The 20,678-nt window shown below is 35.2% G+C and overlaps 1 protein-coding gene across 10 annotated transcripts in view; it reads right to left on the bottom strand.

The window, feature by feature from the left end:
- MTCL1 (microtubule crosslinking factor 1) overlaps positions 1-19,839 on the bottom strand; it is a 158,471-nt gene extending 138,632 nt beyond the window's left edge. For 6 of the 10 annotated variants that reach the window (XM_031946627.1, XM_031946628.1, XM_031946626.1 and 3 more), the window contains exons 1-2: positions 18,387-19,839; positions 3,072-3,296 (exon numbers count right to left, since the gene is read on the bottom strand). In XM_031946627.1, coding sequence (XP_031802487.1) covers positions 3,072-3,296; positions 18,387-19,577 — 1,416 coding nt within the window. In that variant the 5' untranslated portion in view covers positions 19,578-19,839. The remainder of the gene's footprint in view (positions 1-3,071; positions 3,297-18,386) is intronic. The other 4 variants (XM_023496239.2, XM_023496240.2, XM_031946631.1 and 1 more) reach the window with 2 other exon arrangements.
- Positions 19,840-20,678: the final 839 nt, after the last annotated feature.

The following is a 20,678-nucleotide window of genomic DNA, read 5'->3' as shown; positions in this document are numbered from 1 at the left end:
TAATTCCATCATTTCATTCCCATTTTTACTCTTGGCCCCCAGAAAGACATGGGCAAATTAATTATGCTCTGATTTCCTATTCTGTGACATGGTGACCCTAAGACTCCCTTCCATGTTATGGAAATGTCAGGTTGTAGTACCATCTGGAAATAAAAAATGAACTAAAAATGTTAAATGGCTATGGACATCTTTAACAAGTGACCCAAGAAACTGAACTCCTCTTTAACATATTCCAAAATTATTCTATGTGTATTCCATAGCAGATGTTCATTCATTCAATAGCTATTATGTTAAAAGCATTGCCTAGCACCATGGCAGATACAACTAAGAATATGACAATGCCTATGTCCTTGTGGAGTTTATGGCGAGATAAAATATGGACAAATAAGTAAATATCTGAGTTAAACAGAATTACAAAGCTAGTTCAAAGGAAGGAAAAATTATTTTCTTCTTAGGGCTTTGGAAAAGGTGTGCGGCAGAGAACAAAGATAGCTTCATTGACAAAGTAATCATTAAATGAATTTTGAAAGATCAGTAGGGAAAACACAGGTAGGGCTAGAAAGAAAAGAATATCTTAGGTGGGAAGGGCAGAGTGAAGAAAAAGCATGGAGATATGTTTGGAGAATAATTAGGAATTTTGTTTGTTAGCAAGGTAGGGTATGTGAAGGAGAATATCAGTAGATAAGGCTATGTAGGAAGTTTTTAAAGTGTTTTCATCCTATTTGGACCATTTGAGGTTCATTTATTCTAATGATTCTTTTTTCAAAAATGTATTTTATTTTTAATTTTGGAATAAAACAAGTATTTCCATAAAATATTATATTAGAAAAAGATGATTGCACATGAAACAGCAAATCTTCTATATATAACTTGCTATTTCTTTAATTATTTTCTTTTTGTAGGCATTTGATTTATTTATTTAATATTTTCCTCAATTACATTAAAAACATTTTTTAACATCTGTTTTTGAGATGTTTGAGTTCTAGGTTCTCACCTTATCCCCACTCCCAATTAAGAAACCATATGTGAGTTATGCAAAACATTTCCATACAAGTCATATTCTGAAAAAAAAAACATAAATCTCCCATCCTAATGAAAAAAAACCTCAAGAAAAATAAAGTGAGAAAGAAAGGGAGGGGGGATGAAGAGAGGGAAAGAGGAAAGAAGGGAGAGAGAAAGAGGGAATGCTTCAATCTGTATTCAAACACAATTAGTTCCTTCTCTGGGTATGGATAGGATTTATCGTCATTAGTCCTTCAGAGTAGTCAGGACAATACTGACTACTGCTGACAATAGCAAATGATTTATAACTGGTCATCCCAGAACATTGCTATTACTTTGTATACAGTACATTTCACTTTGCTTGAATTCATGGAGGACTTTCCAGGTTTTTTTTGTTTTTGTTTTTTTTTCTGAAAGCATCCTGCTCATCATTTCCCATAGAATAATAATATTCCATCACAAATGCATACTGTACTTTATTGAACCATTCCCAAATTAATTCCCAAATTAATGGGCATCTCCTCAATTTTCAATTTTTTGTCCTAAGAAGCAAGCTACTATAAATATTTTTGTACATATAGGAAATTTTCCTTTTTTAAAAATCTTTTGGTATTCATGCCTAGTAGAGATATTATTAGATCAAAGAATATGCATAAATTTATTATAGCCCTTTGGTTACAGATTGTATTTTTTGATAATTTATCAATTGGGGAATAGTTCTTATTTTTTAAATAAAAGTTTGATTCAGTTCCCTCTATGTTTGAGAAATGAGGCCTTATTAGAGAAACTTGCTTCAAAATTTGTTTTACAATTATTATTGCTATTTCCTCCCATTTATTCTCTTTCTCCTTTCACTTGTCCCTCCTCAACAATGCTTTGCTATTGACCATTCACTCTTCCAACATGCTCTCTCTTTTATCACCCTTCCCTTTCCCATATCGCATTTCCCTCCTATTTTCCAGCAGGGTAAGATAGATTTCCATATTGAGTATGTATATTACTTCCTCTTTGATCCAATTCTAATGAGAGTAAGGTGTATCCACTCTCTTTGTCATCCCTCTCTTCCCCTCCACTGTAAAAGCTTTTTCTTGCCTCTTTTTTATGGTTGATAATTTACATCATTCCTCTTCCCCTTTTCCCTTTCTCTCAATACATTCCTCTCTTTTCCCTTAATTTCATAATTTTTATTCCTTTTAAATATATAACAAAGTTATGTAAATTTCTTTCTTTTTTCATCTTCCCCACCCTAGAGATGGCCACTATTAGATACAAATATGTTATATGGATGGATGGATATATGGATCTATTTATCCTTACAGATACACAAATACACATAGTATATAAAATTATTCTATACTTCTCTGTATGAAGATAGCTTCTTTCTTCATATGTCCTTTATAGTTAATTTGGGTATTTATAATAAAATTTACTCTAATGATTCTTAATCTTTTTTGTGTCATAGATCTCTTTGCCAGGCTAGTGAAATTCTTTTCAGTATAACATTTTTACATGAATAAAATAAGTTGTATAAGGATATAAAAGAACAATTATATTGAAATATAGTTAATCACAAGATTAATTTTTAAAAATTAAAAAAGATAAATTTTTAAAAGTTGAGTAGATCATTAGATCTCTGATCAAGAAGTTACACTAATTTTATATTGTACATTTGTCTTGATCAACGATAATGTGATTGTTCTTAAGTTTTGCTAAGAGAGAGTCTAACATAGCCAACAATACATTGAGACAGATCTCTGAAAAGAGCAGGCTATAATCACCAATATATGAAAAATGTTTTGTAAACTATAAAGCACTTGCTAAAGTTATCTCCCATCATCGATAACATCACCATCCTTATATTTCAAAATCTAATAAACAACACACTTCCACAGCTTAGTGTCCAAATATAATCTTTCCGAAAACATAGTTACCACGTAAGCCACAAATTTGAGAATTACTTTGGTTTTTTATTTGTTTTTCAATTTCTAAAACCTAAATTCTATCCACAGTAAAAAAAAAAAAAAAATCTTTTGTCAGGAAGGTATGCTTGAGTTCCATTGATCACCTACTTTTAAATCCTGTTCCAGACTTCTAATGAGTTCTCCATCCACCTGACCAGTCTGAGCAACTTTCAGGCTTTTCTGTTCAGCTTTCCTGAGACGGTACTGCAGGATACGGCAGTTTTTATTAGCACGATCCAGTTCTCGTCTGAGTTCCTGCAGTTGGTACACATCTTCTTCTAAATAGCTATCTCGCATCTCTTCCATTTCTGCACGAAGTTCATCCAGTTCATCCTGTATAAATCCAAACCAAGCAAATTTACAAGCTTGCTCCATCCAAAACAAAACAAAACAAAACAAACAAACAAACAAAAAAAACCCATCCAGTCTTTACAGGCCCACAAGAATTAACTTAGAATATACAAAGCTATCCTTATTGATGCCTCTGTTATAAGAGAATCTCTGGAATTTGTCCTTAAAGTGATGTCCTAAAAGTTTTGGTCTAGCTTTATAATCCCAGACATTAAAAATAGATATTTATTACAAGTGCCAGCCCCTGGGACAAATTGCACAGCAATTTTTTTTACTTCCATAAACACAATTGAAATGAAAGTTCTTTGGTCTGCAACCTTAATTTAACTTTGTTACTGTTAGAATTACAATATAAATTTAAATATATATAAATTAAAGCCCACAATATATATCTCAGTTTTCACACAGAAGTCCAACAATTCCATATCAGAAACATTTTGATCATTAAGATTTTTTTTTGGTAATGTATTATTTATCCCATATAGAATGTAAACTCGTGGAAGGGCTTATTGACCTCCTATATTTCACTTCTCATCCTTACACTCTATCTTAACCCTTTAATATAGATACATTTTTGGAAAAGATTGATTCTTTTACCCCTCCATATTAACCATATTGTAGGAGGTGGAAAAGCAAGAAAAATAAAGTGAAAGAAAAGATGCTTCAATCTGGACTCAGTTAATCAGTTCTCTCTCTGGAGGTGGATAACATTTTAAATCATGAGTCCTTTAAAAAGCTGTGAATCATTGGGTTGATCAGAAAAATTAAGTCTTTCATAGATGATCATTATCACAATATTGCTATTACTAGGTACAACGTTCTCCTGGTCCTGTTAATTTTTCTTTGTATCAGTTCATATAAATCTTCACAGGATTTTCTAAAACCATCTTGCTCATCATTTCTTATAGCACAATAATATTCCATCACAATCACATATCACAGCTTGTTCATTTATTCTCCAATTGATTGGCATTCTTCAGTTTCTAATTCTTTGCTGTAACAAAAAAGCAGCTAAAAATATTTTTCTATATATGATTCCTTTTCCCTTTTCTTTGATTTCTTAGTGTTACATTCTAGTAGTGGTAATACAAGATTAAAAGGTATGTGCAGTTTTGTAGTTCTTTGGGTATTGTTCCAAATTGTTCTCCAGAATGGGTAAGCTAATTCATTGATCTACCAACAGTGAATTAGTGTACTTTTTTTTTTTTTTTTTTTTTTTGCAGCTAACATTTCAAGTACAATACTGATTAATAATGGATATCTTTGCTTCATCTTATTGGATAAGTTTCTAGCTCATTTCTATGACAGATAATGCTTTTTCTTGACTTTAGCTAGATACCACTTGTATAATTTTAAGATAAATTCCATTTATTTCTATGCTTTGTAGTATTTTTAGGAACAAGTGTTGTATTTTATAAAGGTATTTTTTGGCATCTATGATTACATGATTTTTGTTCCCTTTTCTATTGATACAGTCCATTACACTTATGGTTTTTCTAATATTGAACTAGTCCTGCTTCCTGGTATAAATCCCACATGGTTACAGTATATGAACTTTGTGATATATTGCTGTAATCAGCTTGTTAGTATTTTATTTACCATCATTGCATTATTATTCAATAGGGAAATTGATCTATAATTTTCTTTCTCTGTTGTCAAAACAATATTTGTGTCAGAAGAAATTTGGCAGAACTCTTTCTTTACTTATTTTTAAAGATAACTTAGATAGTATTGAAATTAATTATTATTTAAATGTTTGGTAGAATTCACTCCTCAATCTAGCTGATTATGAATATTTTTTCTAGGAAGTTCATTTATGACTAGTTTAATTTCTTTTTCTAAGATAAGATTATTTAAGTATTCTATTTCTTTTTCTATAAAATCTAGACAATTTATATATTTTAATTTAGATTGTCAGCTTTATTGACATATAGTTAGGCAAAATAGGTGACATTCATCTTTTTCATATTTGATACTGACAATTTGGTTTTTTCTTTGTTTTTTTTTTTAATCAAGTTAGCCAATGGTTTATTGTTGTTGTTGTTTTTAATGTAATTAGCTCCTACTTTTGTTAGTTCAATGTTTGTTTGTTTTTTTTAACTTTCAATTTTATTTATTTGACAGTGTAATTCAGAGTTTCTACTTTAGTGTTTAATTGGGAATTTTTAATTTGTTCTTTTTCTAGTTTTTTAGTTATATGCCCAAATCACTGAGTTATTCTTTCTTTTACTGCTACAAACATTTAAAGATAAAAATTCCCCTAAGTCCTGTTTTGGCTGCATCTCACAAATTTTGTATGTTATTTTATTATTGTTATTCTCTTTTATAAAATTGATTGTTTCTATGATTTGTTCTTTTCTTATTCTTTAGAATTAGGTTATTTAGTTTCCAATTAATTGAATGTATGCTTCCATGGCCCTTTATTAAAATGTAATTTTATTGCATTATTCTTTGCAAAGGGCGTATTAAATATCCCTGCTTTTTTGCATTTGTTTTTGGGTTTTCACAGCTTAATGCATGGTCAGTTTTTGTGAAGGAGCTCCATTCAATATCCAAAGGCCTATATGTTTAATTTTTCTAAGATTCGATTCATCTCCTTTGTTTTATGGCTAGATTTATTTAGAACTGAGAGGGGAGAAGTTGAGTTCATGCTTCATCATGTCATCATTTTCTTTATAGACAACATCTCCAAAGGGATAGTTTTCTTCTTTTGCATGTTCAAATTATTGAATGATCAACCTAATTGACCATTATTTGAAATGGGCTCTAACTGCAAAACAACAACAACACAACAATAACAACAACCCAATCAATTAAAGAGATGTTTTCTGAAAGCTTTACCACTTCCTAAACATCTAAATGAATAAAATAGTTTATTCATTTCACAATTCTTTATAGAGTTTATATAGCAATGAACAATAACTTCCTAGAAAACATCAATGTAATAATTAATGAATAAACTGTTTCTATAGTGTCTACTATATGCTAGACATTGTGCTAAATGCCTTATTCTTTGCTAAGTACTACCATGTTTACTACAGGCATGTAAACCTTAAAGAGGAAAATGAGTTAATCTTCCATCACAGTGACTATTGATCTTTTGTCAACATCATTGTGTAGAAAGCCCCAGGGCTTCATTGACAAAAGTGCCCACCTTGCTCTTCATGAACTAAATATTTTCATCTGAAAAGCTTAAATGTCTCAAATAAACTATTCCAAGTTTTTCTACAATTTTAGCATTTTTGTTGGTGTCTGTATTTTTGTAATAATACAGAAGAGAAATAATGGGAGCATTTCAGTAGAATAAGAAAATATTTTTTGAGTGAGTGACAATATCCAGTAGTATTTTGAGTTCTTTTAAAGAAACATTTCTTATAAAGCTACTAGCCTTCTAGTAAAAACACTTTTTAAACCTGAGAGACCTGTATCCCAACAAATCTCACTAATCTTGAACTTTATGGGTTACAATGACTTTACAATAGTATAGTAGGAAACACACTCCTAATCACCACTGTAGAGAGGAGAAAGTGAGGCTCAGAGATTGTGATTTGTTCACAGTCACATAATATTAGTAATTTAACAGCCTCAACATTTCAACTCAGGTCTCCTGATTTTAAGTGCTATGACCTTTCCACTATATCATACTTATTAAATGTGAATTTTTATTTCATATTTCTGAACTTCCTCAAATAGACTCAAAGATTATTATTTTTTATTTTTTTTCATTTCATAAAATTTCAAATTAACTAATCATTTATTCATTTAAGACAACATGTCAGTTCACTGGAGTTCACTCCTAAAAATTATTCTGATTATATTTTCCAACTACTTGCATGTGTGCAGTTATTTCCTTCTATAGAAAAAAAATCTTCTTCAGAGTAAGGACTGTTTTCATTTGTGTCTTTATGTCCTTCAATGACTAGCACAGTGCCTGGTACATAATAGGTACTTAATAGAGGTATACTGGTTGATTCAGATATTCACTGAGGCAGTGAAAGAATAAATTTAGGGCTCTAGTATCATTTCTTGAACCCACCACTGAATATTTTTCAGTTGTCTTGTTTTTAAGAAAATTTTTTTCTAAAAACATTATGCATATGTATGTATACTATATATGTATTTGTACAAAATGTGTATGTATATTATATATGTATTTGTATAAAATAAAATCATATCTATAACATATATAATATATATATGTGTGTATTACTATATTTGGGGTGATGGTGTTTAAATGATGGGCAGAAAATATCTCCAAGACTTTGACTATTTCAAAAGAGCATATTGGAGAAACAGAAAATAATCTCTGTGACCTGCCTCAAAATAGAGTTTTAATGAATAAGTGTGGGAAAATAAGAATTTAATGAAGACGTGTGGGAGGATGATCACTTATTGCTCATGCTAAAAGTTGCTGCCTTTACTTTCTGTTATTCTTTCGTCTTTTTTCCAATTAATCAAAACAAGGAAGCTCCAGCCTCTGAAAAAAAAGTCTCAAAGCTGTACTCTAATTGTTGGGATATTCACCTTACATTAAAACTAAATATGCTTTTTTGCTAAGGACCACCAGCTATACTGTAGATCCAAATGACAGCCATAATTTTTCTCTTTTGTGGCAGTCAATACAGTTCAAATACTTGATGATATCTATTAGGGCATAGGATCATATTTTGGAATCAGAAGGAATTCTAGAGATTACTACTAGCATTTATAATTTCTTCTATAACCTCTCTAAATGATTTTCAGTTAAGAGTTTATTTTAAATTGATGAGGGAATTGAATCCAAACCCTTCCTCTATTTTGCATATGAATAACTGAGACCCCAGAAAGTAAAATTATTTTAATACAGAAAAAAATGTTGTACAAGTGCTAAGTGGCAGAGTTTAAATTCAAACTCAGCTCCTCAAAATCCAAATCCAGTGTTCTTTTTAGTCTATGACAATGCCTCTCTAATGCCCCACTAAGTTTTCACCAGGCTAAACATTCACAGTTTGTTCAACTAGTCCTTGTATAATCTGGGCTCCAAGTCCCTTACTATCCTGACAGCCTCAACTTGTCCATGGACCCAGAATTAAACATAATAGTCTTTGGACTATATGGTCTGACATATGATGACAATGTATGTCATCTCCTTATTCTGAAAATATTGATTCTATTAATAAAAACTAACATTGCATTAGCTTTTTTGGGCAGACATATAACATTTGGCTCATGCTGAACTTGCAATCCACAAAATACTCCCAGGTTTTATATACATAAATTCCTATCCAGACATACAACTTTCATCCCATAATATGTTCAGTTAATGAAAAAAGTTAATTTGTAGGATGAAATGGTAGAAAGCTAGCATACAAATTATCAGGTGCTCTCTATGGATCTGAAGGCTGACAAGAAATTCAGGAATAAGCCAAAAGATGAGATTTTATCTAATGGCTGGGTAGCTCTTTCTCCTCAAGTTTCTACTTGAAATCAATCTCAGTAAAGACAAAATCTTCAGTGATAATAAACAAAAACTATGTAGATCTCTTCAAAGAGAGACAATGGTCAGTGTTCAGAAAAAAGATATTTTTTTGGACATGGCCAGTGCAGGAATTTGTTTTATTTGATTATGTATATTTATAACACAGTTTTGTTTTTCTTTATTTTTTTCCTCAATTGGGATGGGGAGAAGTCAAAGGAAAAGAATACAAAAATTAATTTAATTTAAAAATAGAAAGTATGTATAGAAAACATAAATCAACACTTAGAATATGTGTGTATAATGTATGTGTATGTGTGTGTGTAAAGAGACTGAAATCACCAAATACCTGAAATTACGTACTGTTCAAATAATGTCTTAAAATGCTGATTTTGTCCAAAAAAAAAAAAAATGAGGGGTTAATAGAATGTATTCCCTTTTCTTAATGAGATGGTCAACCCAGATTGACATGAAACTAACTTAGCAGATTGAAGCAGTGATCTACATACACATACCTCCAAAAGATAGTGGTTCAATCTATTACTCCTCCACTTAAATTACAGAGTATTTGAGCTACTAAAAAGGAGAAAGAGATCACTGTAGTGTCAAATGTTATTCTTATTATGGATCTTTTTTTAGAGATAGAATAAAAATAATGATTTCTTATATTTTTAAATTCCATCATCAGCTTAAAATAAACTATTACGAAAGATCATTTTGAAAGGTTATATAAGAAATTATAAATACTAGTCATGACAATAGTATGAAAGTCATGACCAACAACACTTTTTAAGATTATAATGATAATGTAAAAAAATTTTAGGATGCTAATGTTACAACAATGTCCTAATAATATGTTCCAGTGTAGAGCTATTTACATCACAAAACTTAAAAAGTCTCATTTGCAACTTAATTAAACTGAGTAGAAAGTTGTGTCTATGAAACAATTTTGAGACTGTAAAAAAGTCATTTTGCATATGCAGAAATTACTAAGAAAAACCTGAACAATATTCAGTTCTCTATATATTAAATTACCAGTATCACTTCTGTCAAGTTCAGAGATGCTATCTATTCCCTAGTTGATAGGTTAATCTGATTTTAAAAGAATGATTTTCTTTCTACAAAAAAATCTAATAAAGTAAGTGTTGAACTGTCAAACTATCTTCTTCTTCCTACACTACAAATTAAACCTTATTATAGATCTCAAACTAAAAGATATTGTATTATGTATTAGAGAAAACTTTGAATGAAAATGTATGTGATTTTAATATTTATGGAAATCTATAATTAGGTAATTATCCTTTTATCAATTTTAAGCAAAAAACAAATCCCTGTTTTTTCTTGTACCTATATTTTTTGTTTTTATTCAAATTTTTGCCTTCATTACATGACTTTAAATCAATTTTTTTTTCTATTTCAATAAGCTTTCTTTAAATAGACAGATCTAGACAGTGGGAATAGTCATCTGGCTAGTGTTACAATAACGCATTCTACTGGGAGCTTCAGACAGAAACTATTGTCTCTGGTAATATACAAATAATCCACTTCATTTCCCCCTGGACAATGGAAGTGTTTGGAGCAGAGTCACAGCTGTGGCTAACAAGGCCTATGGACCCGCTACCATTGTTTACCAGACTGATATTTCATTCCGACAGCTGATGGACTCAGTGAGTTTCCACTGATCAACATGATTTTCTCTCCTCAGATTATTATATCTATTCTTTCCTATGACTAATACAGATTAGGTTTGAAAAGGGGACCTGTCAGAAAAGAATCAAGAGTAACTTCTGTTTTGCAGAATGAAAAGGCAAGAGAAGAGTCAGTGAATTAAAAAGAAAAAGAGGGTTATTTTAAAATTCCACCTCATATAGACACTTCCTTGACAGTGTTCTAAATTATGTGGAGCTTTTGAACTTTTCTCAGGAAACTGCAGCTGTAATCATTAAGGATTTGAAGACCCTTCCCAGTCACTGTCATGCCCCCTTTTGCTGAAACAGCTTAGAAGCATTTAATTTAAAGACTATCATAAGAAAACAGAAACTGTGAAGTAGGTCCAAGGACATCCAATGTTTCAGTAGTAGGGGAATAACAGGCAGAAATAAGAAAAAAGGTCATCAGCCCCCTGCAGTCTTTTCCTCCTGGTTGCAGTGATTTGTTTAGATAATGATTTTCATAAAGGAAGTAAAAAGACCTTAAAAGGAAATTTTTCACTTTAAAAGTTTAGTCTGAGACATTCCTAGGCAGTCATAAGACTTCAAAAAACATTTAAAATGACTAAATTCAACATTAGAAAGGAAAATCACATTCCAAATAACTATGAAATATATAGACATATATGTATATGTATATATATATAGAGAGAGAGAGATTCAATTACAAAGTACTTCTTCCAGACATAAAGAACAACTTAACATAATTAAAGAGGTTTTCAATGCTCATGGCTAGGTCATGTCAATATAATAAAGGTGACAATATCACCAAAGTTCTTTTACACTTTTGGTGTTCTACCAATCAAATTACCAAGGGCATACTTTATAGAACCTGGTAAAATAATAAAATTAATTTGGAAAAGCAAATTATCTAGAACATCCAGGGAAAAGATGAAAAGAACAAGGAATGAAAGGGGAACAGCACTTCCAGACCTCAAACTATTTTATAAAGCTGTAGTCATCAAAATGTTCTGGTATTGGTTTTTTTTTTTGGTTTGTTTTTTTGTTTTTGTTTTTTTTTTTTTAAAGATAGATTAGTGGAACAGACTACATAAGGTAGAAACAGAAGCAATGGAACTCAATAAACCAGTGTTTGATAAACTAAAAAAGATGAATTACCTAGAAAAAGATTTCTTAAATTTGATCAAAACTGCTGGGAATACTGGAAGTCAATCTGGCAGAAATTAGGTGTTAGACCAACACCTCGTACCAAATTCCACAATACATTCTAAATGGATACATAACTCTAATATTCTATTATCATACTATTAAAATTAGAAGAGAAGTATATCATATACCCTTTGTAGCCATGGGTGGGAGCTGTATTTCTTTAAAAATATTCTAATAATAGCTTTTTACTTTTTTAAATACATTCAAACCTTCATAACATTCACTCATGCAAAACCTTGTGTTCCATATATTTCTCCCTCCTTCTCTTCACCCCTCTCTTCTAGATAGCAAGGAACCCAATATAGGTTAAACATGTGCAATTCTTCTAGACATAGTTCCACATTATCATGCTGCACAAGAAAAATCAGATCAAAAGGGAAAAAAAAAACAAACAACAACAAAAAAGATGAAAATACTGTGTTGTGATCCACATTCAGTCCCCATTGTTCACTTTCTGGATGCAAATGACTCTCTCCAACACACATCTATTTAAATTGGCCTGAATCACTTCACTATTGAAAAGAGCCAAGCCCATCACATTTGGACATCAAATAATCTTGCTGTTGCTGTGTACAATGTTACCTTGGTTCTGCTCATTTCACTTAGCATCAGTTGATGTAAGTCTCTCCAGGCCTCTCTGAAATCATTCTGCTTGTCACTTCTTATAGAACAATTATATTCCACAACATTCATAAGCCATAAGTTATTCAGCTATTCCTCAACTGATGGATATCTACTCAGTTTCTAGTTCCCTGCCTCTATAAAAAGGGCTGCTATAACATTTTTGTACATGAGGGTCTTTTTCCATTTTTTATGATCTCTTTGGGATACAGACCCAATAGAGACACTGCTGGATTAAAGGGAATGCACAGTTTGATAGCCCTTTGGAAATACTTCCAAATTGCTCTCCAGAATAGTTGGATCAGTTCACAACTCCATCAACAATGTATTAGTGTCTCAGCTTTCTCTTATCCCCTCCAACATTCATCATTATCTTTTCCTGTCATTTTAGCCAATCTGAGAGGTAAGTAGTTGTTTTAATTTGCATTTCTAGGAGCTGTGTTCTTAACCAAACAAAAGATAGGGGCAATTACAAAAAATAAAAGAGAACTTTAACCTCATGAAACTGAAAGCTTCTACATAGATAAAATGAATGCATCTAGGATAAGAAGGGAAGTGGTTAAGAGTGGGAAAGAAATCTTGATAGATTTAGTATCCAAGCTATATAAACTACACACACACACACAGACAAATAGTCATTCTCCAATAGATAACTGGTTAAAAACTATGAAAAAAGTTCTTAGAAGAATTGCAAAGCACTCACAACTACATAAAAGAAATCACAATTTAAAAAGTGTAAGTCAAAACAACATTGAGCTTGCATTTCATTCCCTGCAAATTGGAAAAGATGACAAAAAGTAGCAATAGTCAATAATGGAGGAGTTATGGAATGATAACCACATGAATACATTATTGGTGAACTGTGAAATGGTACAACTATTTTGAAAATAATTTGGAATTATTCAAATAAAGTGATTAAAATGTGTATTCTCTTTGATCTAAAGTATTACTGAGCTTACAAATCAAAGAAGTCATCAATAAAAAGATAGTCCACACATACACCAAAATATTTACTGTTTTTTAAAAAAATTATCATGTTTAGGTTATATGAGTATATTCATTTTTAAGATATTTCCATGAATCATGTTGGGGAAGAAAAACCGTGAAAAAGAAAAAGTAAAACAAAAGGGAAAAAAAATGAAAATAGTATGCTTCAATCTGCATTCAGTCTCCATAGTTCTCTCTCTGGATTTGGATGGCATTTTCCATCCAAAGTTTTTTGTAATTGCCTTGAATCATTTAATTATTGAGAAGAGCTAAGTCTATCAGAGTTGATCTTTATACAATCTTGCTATTACTATATATAATATTTTCCTGGTTTTGTTCACTTCACTCAACATCAGGTCATGCTTACATGCTTTCCAAGCTTTCCAAGCTTTTTCTGAAATCAGTCTATTCATCATTTCTTATAGAGCAATCATATTCCATTACATTTATATACCATAACTTATTCAGCCATTCTCCAATTGATGGCATCTGTTTATTTTCCAATTCTTTATCACCACAAAAAGAGTTGTTAGAAACATTTTTACAGTGTATGTCCTCCTCCCTCTTGTATGATCTCTTTGGGATACAGACCCAGTAGTGATACTGCTGGATCAGTTCACAATCCCACAAACAATGCATTAGTGTCCCAGTTTTCCCACATCCGTCCCAACAATTATCAGGATCTTTTCCCATTATTTTAGTTAATCTGATAGGTATGAGGTGGTACCTCAGGGTTGTTTTAATCTTAATTTAATTTTAATAGTGATTTAGAGCATTTTTCATGACTTTAATTTATTGATTTTATTTCCTTATAGTATGTTCATATCCTCTGATCATTTATCAGTTGAGAAATTATTTATATTCTTATAAATTTGACTCAGTTCTCTATCTATATTTAGAAGTGGGACCTTTATTAGAAACACTTGCACCAAAATTTAAAGCAGTTCTTTTTCTGTAACAAAAAATGAGGGTCAATGTAGATGCCCATTGAATGGCTTAATAAATTATGGTACATGACTGTAATGGAATAAGTCTATACTATAGAAATTATATATGTGATGAATACAAAAAAAAAATAGGAAGATCTTCATGAACTAATACAGAATGAAGAAAACAGAGGCAAGGAAATATATACAATAATTACAATGTAAATAAAAAGACCAATCACACACCAAAGAAATCAAGTGAATGCACCCAATTATAAAAACCCAGAATGGCTCAAATAAAAATATATGAAAGAACATTCCCACCCATCCCTTCAAGGAAATGGGAGATCCACCATCATACCTAAAACAAATTTACCTTACATAAACCAGTATCAGTCCCTAGCAAGAACAAAACAAAACAAAACAATTAACAAAACAAAAATCTCCAATACACTTGAAGGATATAAAAACTGTTAAAGGGCATTCTTTGAAAGAGTTGTTGGTAGGAACACATGGTGAAGTACCACTGGCAGCTTTTCTTAGACATGCTCACAAATACAAAGTGTTTAAGCCACCATGAAAAACAGATGAGAAAGTAAAGCACTAGTTAGCATGTTAATGGACAAAATAAGCACTGAATCTCCCTGAGCCTTATTTGGTTGTGAGGATCAAATAAGATATTATTTGTAAAGTACTTAGCATAGTGCCTAAGTAGACACTACATAAATATTAGCTATTATTATTATTATTATTATTACCTAAAGGACATAGCTTTTAATAAGCTTTCCTCTCCTAGTTAGAAACATAGGATTTCTTTCCTTGGATCAAGAGCAATCCAACCCAGAAAAACTTCAGGGATTTAGTGTATAAAGCACATTTGTCACTTTAAAATTAGAGTTGGCAGAATTTTTTTTTTTTATAATTGTCTTGTATTTGGATTTATTAACCCAATAAGACTTCTTTATTGTGGACTTGATTTTTTTCTTCTACTTGATGAGTTTATGTTCATTTCAGCTGTCCACTGTGACAGTTTCATAGAAATGATGACAGCAGGACCTACTACAAAAAATAAGGCAATACTTTATAGGCTCTTAGTTTTCCTGGATATTCAGTCCTAAAATTTCTAGACTACAAAACAAAAACAATTGACAAAGAGAGTTTTACTAAAGTCACAGAATCCCAGCATGTTAAAGCTAGAAGGTATATAAGAGATTATCTAGCCCAGCCACTCCCTAATCTCCTCATAGATGGGGAAATTATGGCCCATTGACTCACCCAAGATCACACAGCTAGTTCATGGGAGATAGGTTTTTATCTTGCTATAAAATAATGTGTTAATAGACAAATGCTATATGTGAACTAGTCTCACAAAGGACAATACCATAGGATATGTGAAAAAAAAAGATAATTTTTTATATAGGAGACAATGTGGCATAGCAAAACATATTGGACTTGGGGAAAAGTACTTACCAACCGTTAGAAAATTTTCAAAAGCCCTATCTTTTCCCTAGACTTAGGGGTTTTTTCTCATTTAAATTAACAAAAAAAGTCTAACTAAAATGCATATATAATATTATTCTTCTCATTTCACAACCAAATCTTCCAGATTGCCAACCCCTACATCTTCCTCTCTTTTCAGAGGGGATGATGGGAAATGGGTCATATGGATGGTCATGGCTGATTCTGGAACATACCCTAAAGAGTACATCATTTTCAACAAATTAACCATTCCCTCTGGGATCTGGTCTGCCATTTGCACACATCCTGCCTAGAGCATCTCTTTAAAGCTAGCCAACCAGAAAGAAAACAAAAACCCCTAAGAAAAGTTAGTATTGGGAATAGTTCAATTATTTTAAAAAAATATGTTAAAATCATTATTTTCCCAAAAGAATGCCCTTAGTACTTGTCCCTGGACAAGACAGACATCCTAGAAATGGATGATTACATGACATTCATAAAAGAGTCAACTATACCAAAAGTTACCAGAGAAAGGCTGTCCAAAATAAGAAAAAAAAGTAAATACCCAATAATGAATCTTGAAATAATAACAAATTGATTGCCTTTTAAAAACCAAGAGCATCTTTTTTAAGAAAATGGGTTTTCTCATGTTTATGTATTTTGGGGCTCAACAATTCTGAGAATATTTTAAAAGGAAGAAAATTCAGTATTTATATTAGGCTGATTTATAATATTTTTTATTGATTTTGTTGGTTGCCTTTTTAACTTGACTGTGACCAACACAAAGAAGCATTTTTTAAACTAATCATTTAATTTCTCTTTTTAACACCTCTCCTCCTAAGTTCTGAGCCCCACTTTGCATATTATTCTTTTTTCCTCATTAATATTAATGAAGATTATTATTATTTAACATGGTTAAAGCACCTGCTAAAAGGTCTACCATTCTGGTAGATTTAGTACATGTATGACAAGTTAATTAATAGACTAGGGACTTGGAAGGGACCATAGAGATCCCTCTAGCCTGGGACCTAAGAGGTCCTAAGAGATTATATGATTTATTTATGGTCACAAATCCAGTTCATGGAAGAATTAGGTCAAAAATCCAGATCTTCTGATTCCCAATTTTGTGGTCTTTCAGTTCATCATGATTCCACTCTCTTTTTGTTTTTTCTGAGACATTCTCTCCAACTACTGCTACTACCATATAAATTGCCTTGAGAATGTATGACACTGTTTATAAGAAAGACAGCTCCAAAGAGTGTGGATGAATCAGTACAAGGGAATCACTGATACTAAGAGAAAAAAAAAAAATTGATTGACTGTCCTACTAGATAGGAGTGGGGCAATCATTTTTTGATTGGGAAGATTATATATTAAGATCATAATATTTATTTCTGCTATTGGTAACAAATTCAAGGCCTATAGTAATTGACAAAAAATTATATCAAGAAAATCTTTATTTCCTCTTTTCCATCTTTTTGTTGTCTAAATAGCATCCAGACAGGCTGGTTATGTGCCATGTTATCAATGACTATTATTTAGATATTCTTTTCTGCATGCTAGGCCCTAACAGCTTCCTAGAAAATCCAGAGATAAAAACTATGAACCATTTTACAGAGTAACTGTGGGACTATTGTTATGCAGTTCCTATTTTCAGACAATGCAGGGGGAAAATTAAAGATACAGCAGCTGAGGGCAGATGGAAGTGGCTATTCCCTGGAAAGTGAAGTGTTTGTGTATTACAGAAAACAGAAGCTGCTCTTGGCAGATAAAAGGAAATCATAACTTTGAGGTTCCTCTGATAGAAAAATACAACTGTTTCAATTCACGTTACACTTTGAGGCTTCCAGGCTTCCTTACACAGTTTTTCTAGTTAAAACACCACCATGATACCTTGTCTTGAATCCCATCCTTTCAATCTAGTTATTCTTGTTTCGGATCAGAGCAGATCCTTTATTGATGCCAAATTTTGCAGCTTAGTAGATAAAGTGCTATCCTAGTTGATTAAAAAGATTTGGATTCAAGTCTCTCCATTGCACATATTGGCGAGTCACTTAATCCCTCAGTGATCCAGGCAACTCTCTAAGAGTGTATTTGGCAGAGAAAGTGCAGACCTGCATTGGAGAAAGGGAGTTTCTCACCAGCAAGCTCTCCATACCAATAAAATCATATGCACAGTTCACGTCTGCATTGAAGCCTGATCTTGGATATGCAAGTCTTCTCTTTATGGAAGTGCTAAACCCTACAAGTGGTTTTATCTCTAATCCAAGTGGAACACAAATTTCCTTTCTTCTATTTTTTTTTTTTAAGCCAAGTGAAAATGAAGGTCTGCAGTGATTTTGCTGTTCTTTAATTTATGGGAAAATGCTAATACAACCACTTAGAGTGTGAAGATGCATTAACGTGAAGGAGCAGGCCAGGAAAGAGAGAAACTAAAAGGTTTCTAGAACCTGCCAATTGCAATTTCATCTACCCACCCCCTAGTTCCCACCACTCCCTTCTTCCAGAGTTTTCTGCCCAAGTTAAGTATTGGATGTGTAGGGGGCGGGAAAAGAAAAGAGAAGAGGGGAGGGAAGGGAGACTCAACAGAGCCTTTTAAATCGAGTGCTGGTGGCTAGTCCGCCCCTCCCGCACCGAGCAGCGCAGGCTGGGAGGGAGGAGCCCCGAGGGGCAAAGATGTGATCAACAAGCTCCCTGGTTCCCATCTACCTACAGACTTAGCCTTGTTTCCCACCGCCCCTCTCACCTTGAGATAATCGTTTTCTGATCTCAGTTCTTCCATCTCCCGCAGCAGCTCCTCCTCCTCCTCCGCTAGCACCAGCTGCTGCAGCTCACACGGGCTGGGTGCCTGGTTGGTACCGCCGCTGCCCGGTCTCCCTTTTCCGTCTTCTCCAGGGCCGCTCCTCCCGGAGGTCGATTTCGGCTGGGTTCGCCCCCCAGCATCCTCCCCCACTCCAGTCCCCAGCAGTCCAGGGGGGATCACAGAAGGACTGGCCCTGCCGCCCCCGCTCCCAGGGGAGGCACAAGAAGGATAGTGAGGTCCGAGGGGCTCGGGGCTGCAAGGAGGTCCCGCTTTTCCATTGGGATTCGGGGTGGGGGCTCCTCGGGGCTCCCGATCGCTGGAGCCGGTGCCTGACTCGGCATCGCTGCTGGCTGTCGGGATCAGGCGTTGTTCGTCAGACAAGGGCTCAGAGGGACAATCTGACAGGTCCGAGCTACTGTCTGTGTGGCTGATGCGGGAGCCCAGAGTCAGGGAACCAGAGAAGTTGGGGACTTGGGCGGTGGGGGCCGAACGGCTTGGGCTGGTCAAGGAGCAGACAACTGGAGCCGAGGCAGGAGCCGTAGTCTGAACTGCCGTTGTCCTTTGGGGCCCGGAACCTTTCTTTCCTTTACGGCCTTTAGCAGAAGCGGTCCCCTGTTCCCCACCTGTAAGTGGCGACGGAGACTGCGGCTGTTGCTTTCCTGCCTTAGAGGGCTGTTCTCCAGTCGGTGCCCGGGCTGCCTTCTTGTTGGAAGGGGAGGATTTAGCATTGCCCCCTTGCTTGCTCCTGGCTCCCACCCCCTTGTCCTTAGATCCCAGTTGGCCACCCCCACTGCGTCGGGAGAGGCGGCTCTGGGTGGCCAGGAGCCCCGGGGACGGCGGCGCCTGCGATGGACTAGGATGCGCTTTGCCGGAGAGGCTCGGGGATTTGGGGGCCGACTGTGCGGCCGCCGAAGGTCTAGAGTTTGAAGAAGAGGTGGCAGGGGCTGGACCCGGAGCCCGAGAATGAAGGTCCTTCAGGAAGGGTCTGGCGGGCGAGGGGGTGCGTTGCAGCCGCTTCTTCTCTGCCAAGGGGTGGTGGTGGTGGTGGCGAGGATGGTGCTGGCCGTGCGGTGGCTGCTTCACCTCAGTGCCACCGCTGCCGCCGCTGCCTACCGTGCCGTTCACGGTCTCCATGATCCCTAGAGGAGGCGGAGGGACAGGGGTAGAAGTAGCCCGGACGGCTGTAGCTGGGGAATGCTAAGCACTTGCAGCCTCTGAATCCCCGATGAATCGCAGCAGTAGCTGGGGAAGGAGAAGCAGAATTCCACCTCCTCGTCCTCTTGGTACAACGCAGTAGCAGCAGCAGCTTCCAACCTTCCTGCTTGTTTTCTCATCACTTCTGTTTCTCGCTCAGCCTCCCACCCCCCCTCCGCGCCCCCAGTCCAGGCTGCGACACCCCCTTCTCTCCCGCCCTCCCAACTCCCTCGATTCTCTGTAGCCTCTAAGCACTGGTCTGTTCGGTCTGAGAAGATGCCCCCAGCGGAGCTCTCAGTCTCCTGCCTCCCTCTGCTGCCCCCCTCCTCTCTCTCTCTCTCTCTCTCTCTCTCTCTCTCTCTCTCTCTCTCTCCCTCTCTTTCTCCCTCTCTCCTCTCCTTTCCTTTTTCCGCTCTTGCAAGCTCTCCCTCACTCTATCCCTTGCTTCTCCCCAATCAAGCGGATACTGAGGTTCAAATTATTTTGCAATAGCACAGAATCGATTTCTTTCCTCCTTAATCCAAAGAGAAGACTCTCGCCCCCTCCTCCTTGTTCCTTCTGCTGTTGCTGTTACTGCTGGGGCCGCCAACGCGTTCGTTTCTTGCTCACACACACCTCCATTCATCAGCTCCAGCGCTTACTTGCACACACAATCACGTATCCTTCCCATTTCCTGCTCCTTTCCCGTTCCCCGGCCACCCCAGCCTTCCTCTGCCTGCAGCACCCCTGGCTCCTGCTCTTAAAAGAGAGAAACTGCTAACGTCGCTGCTCTCTGCCTCTCCTCAGCTCCTGACGCTTGGGCAGCTCTGTGCGCATGTTCAGGTCCTCAGCCAGCGGGCTGCCTAGTCTGGCTATTTACAAGTATCTTCTTAGAGCTCGGGGCTGGGCGCGGGGGAGGTGGAGGAGGTGGAGGAGGGTTATGCTTGTGTGACTCTGAAGGCCGATGTCCACGCTTTGTTCTATTTCCCTCTACTGTTTTCCTTCAACCATGACTTAGACCACTGAAAAACATACGTAAGGGCCTCCATCACTAGGGACCCA

This window comes from Sarcophilus harrisii, chromosome 1 (assembly GCF_902635505.1).
Source record: "Sarcophilus harrisii chromosome 1, mSarHar1.11, whole genome shotgun sequence".
Classification (NCBI taxonomy): Eukaryota; Metazoa; Chordata; class Mammalia; order Dasyuromorphia; family Dasyuridae; genus Sarcophilus; species Sarcophilus harrisii.
Note: the sequence above shows the minus strand (reverse complement) of the source record. Positions and strands in the feature narration are given on the sequence as shown.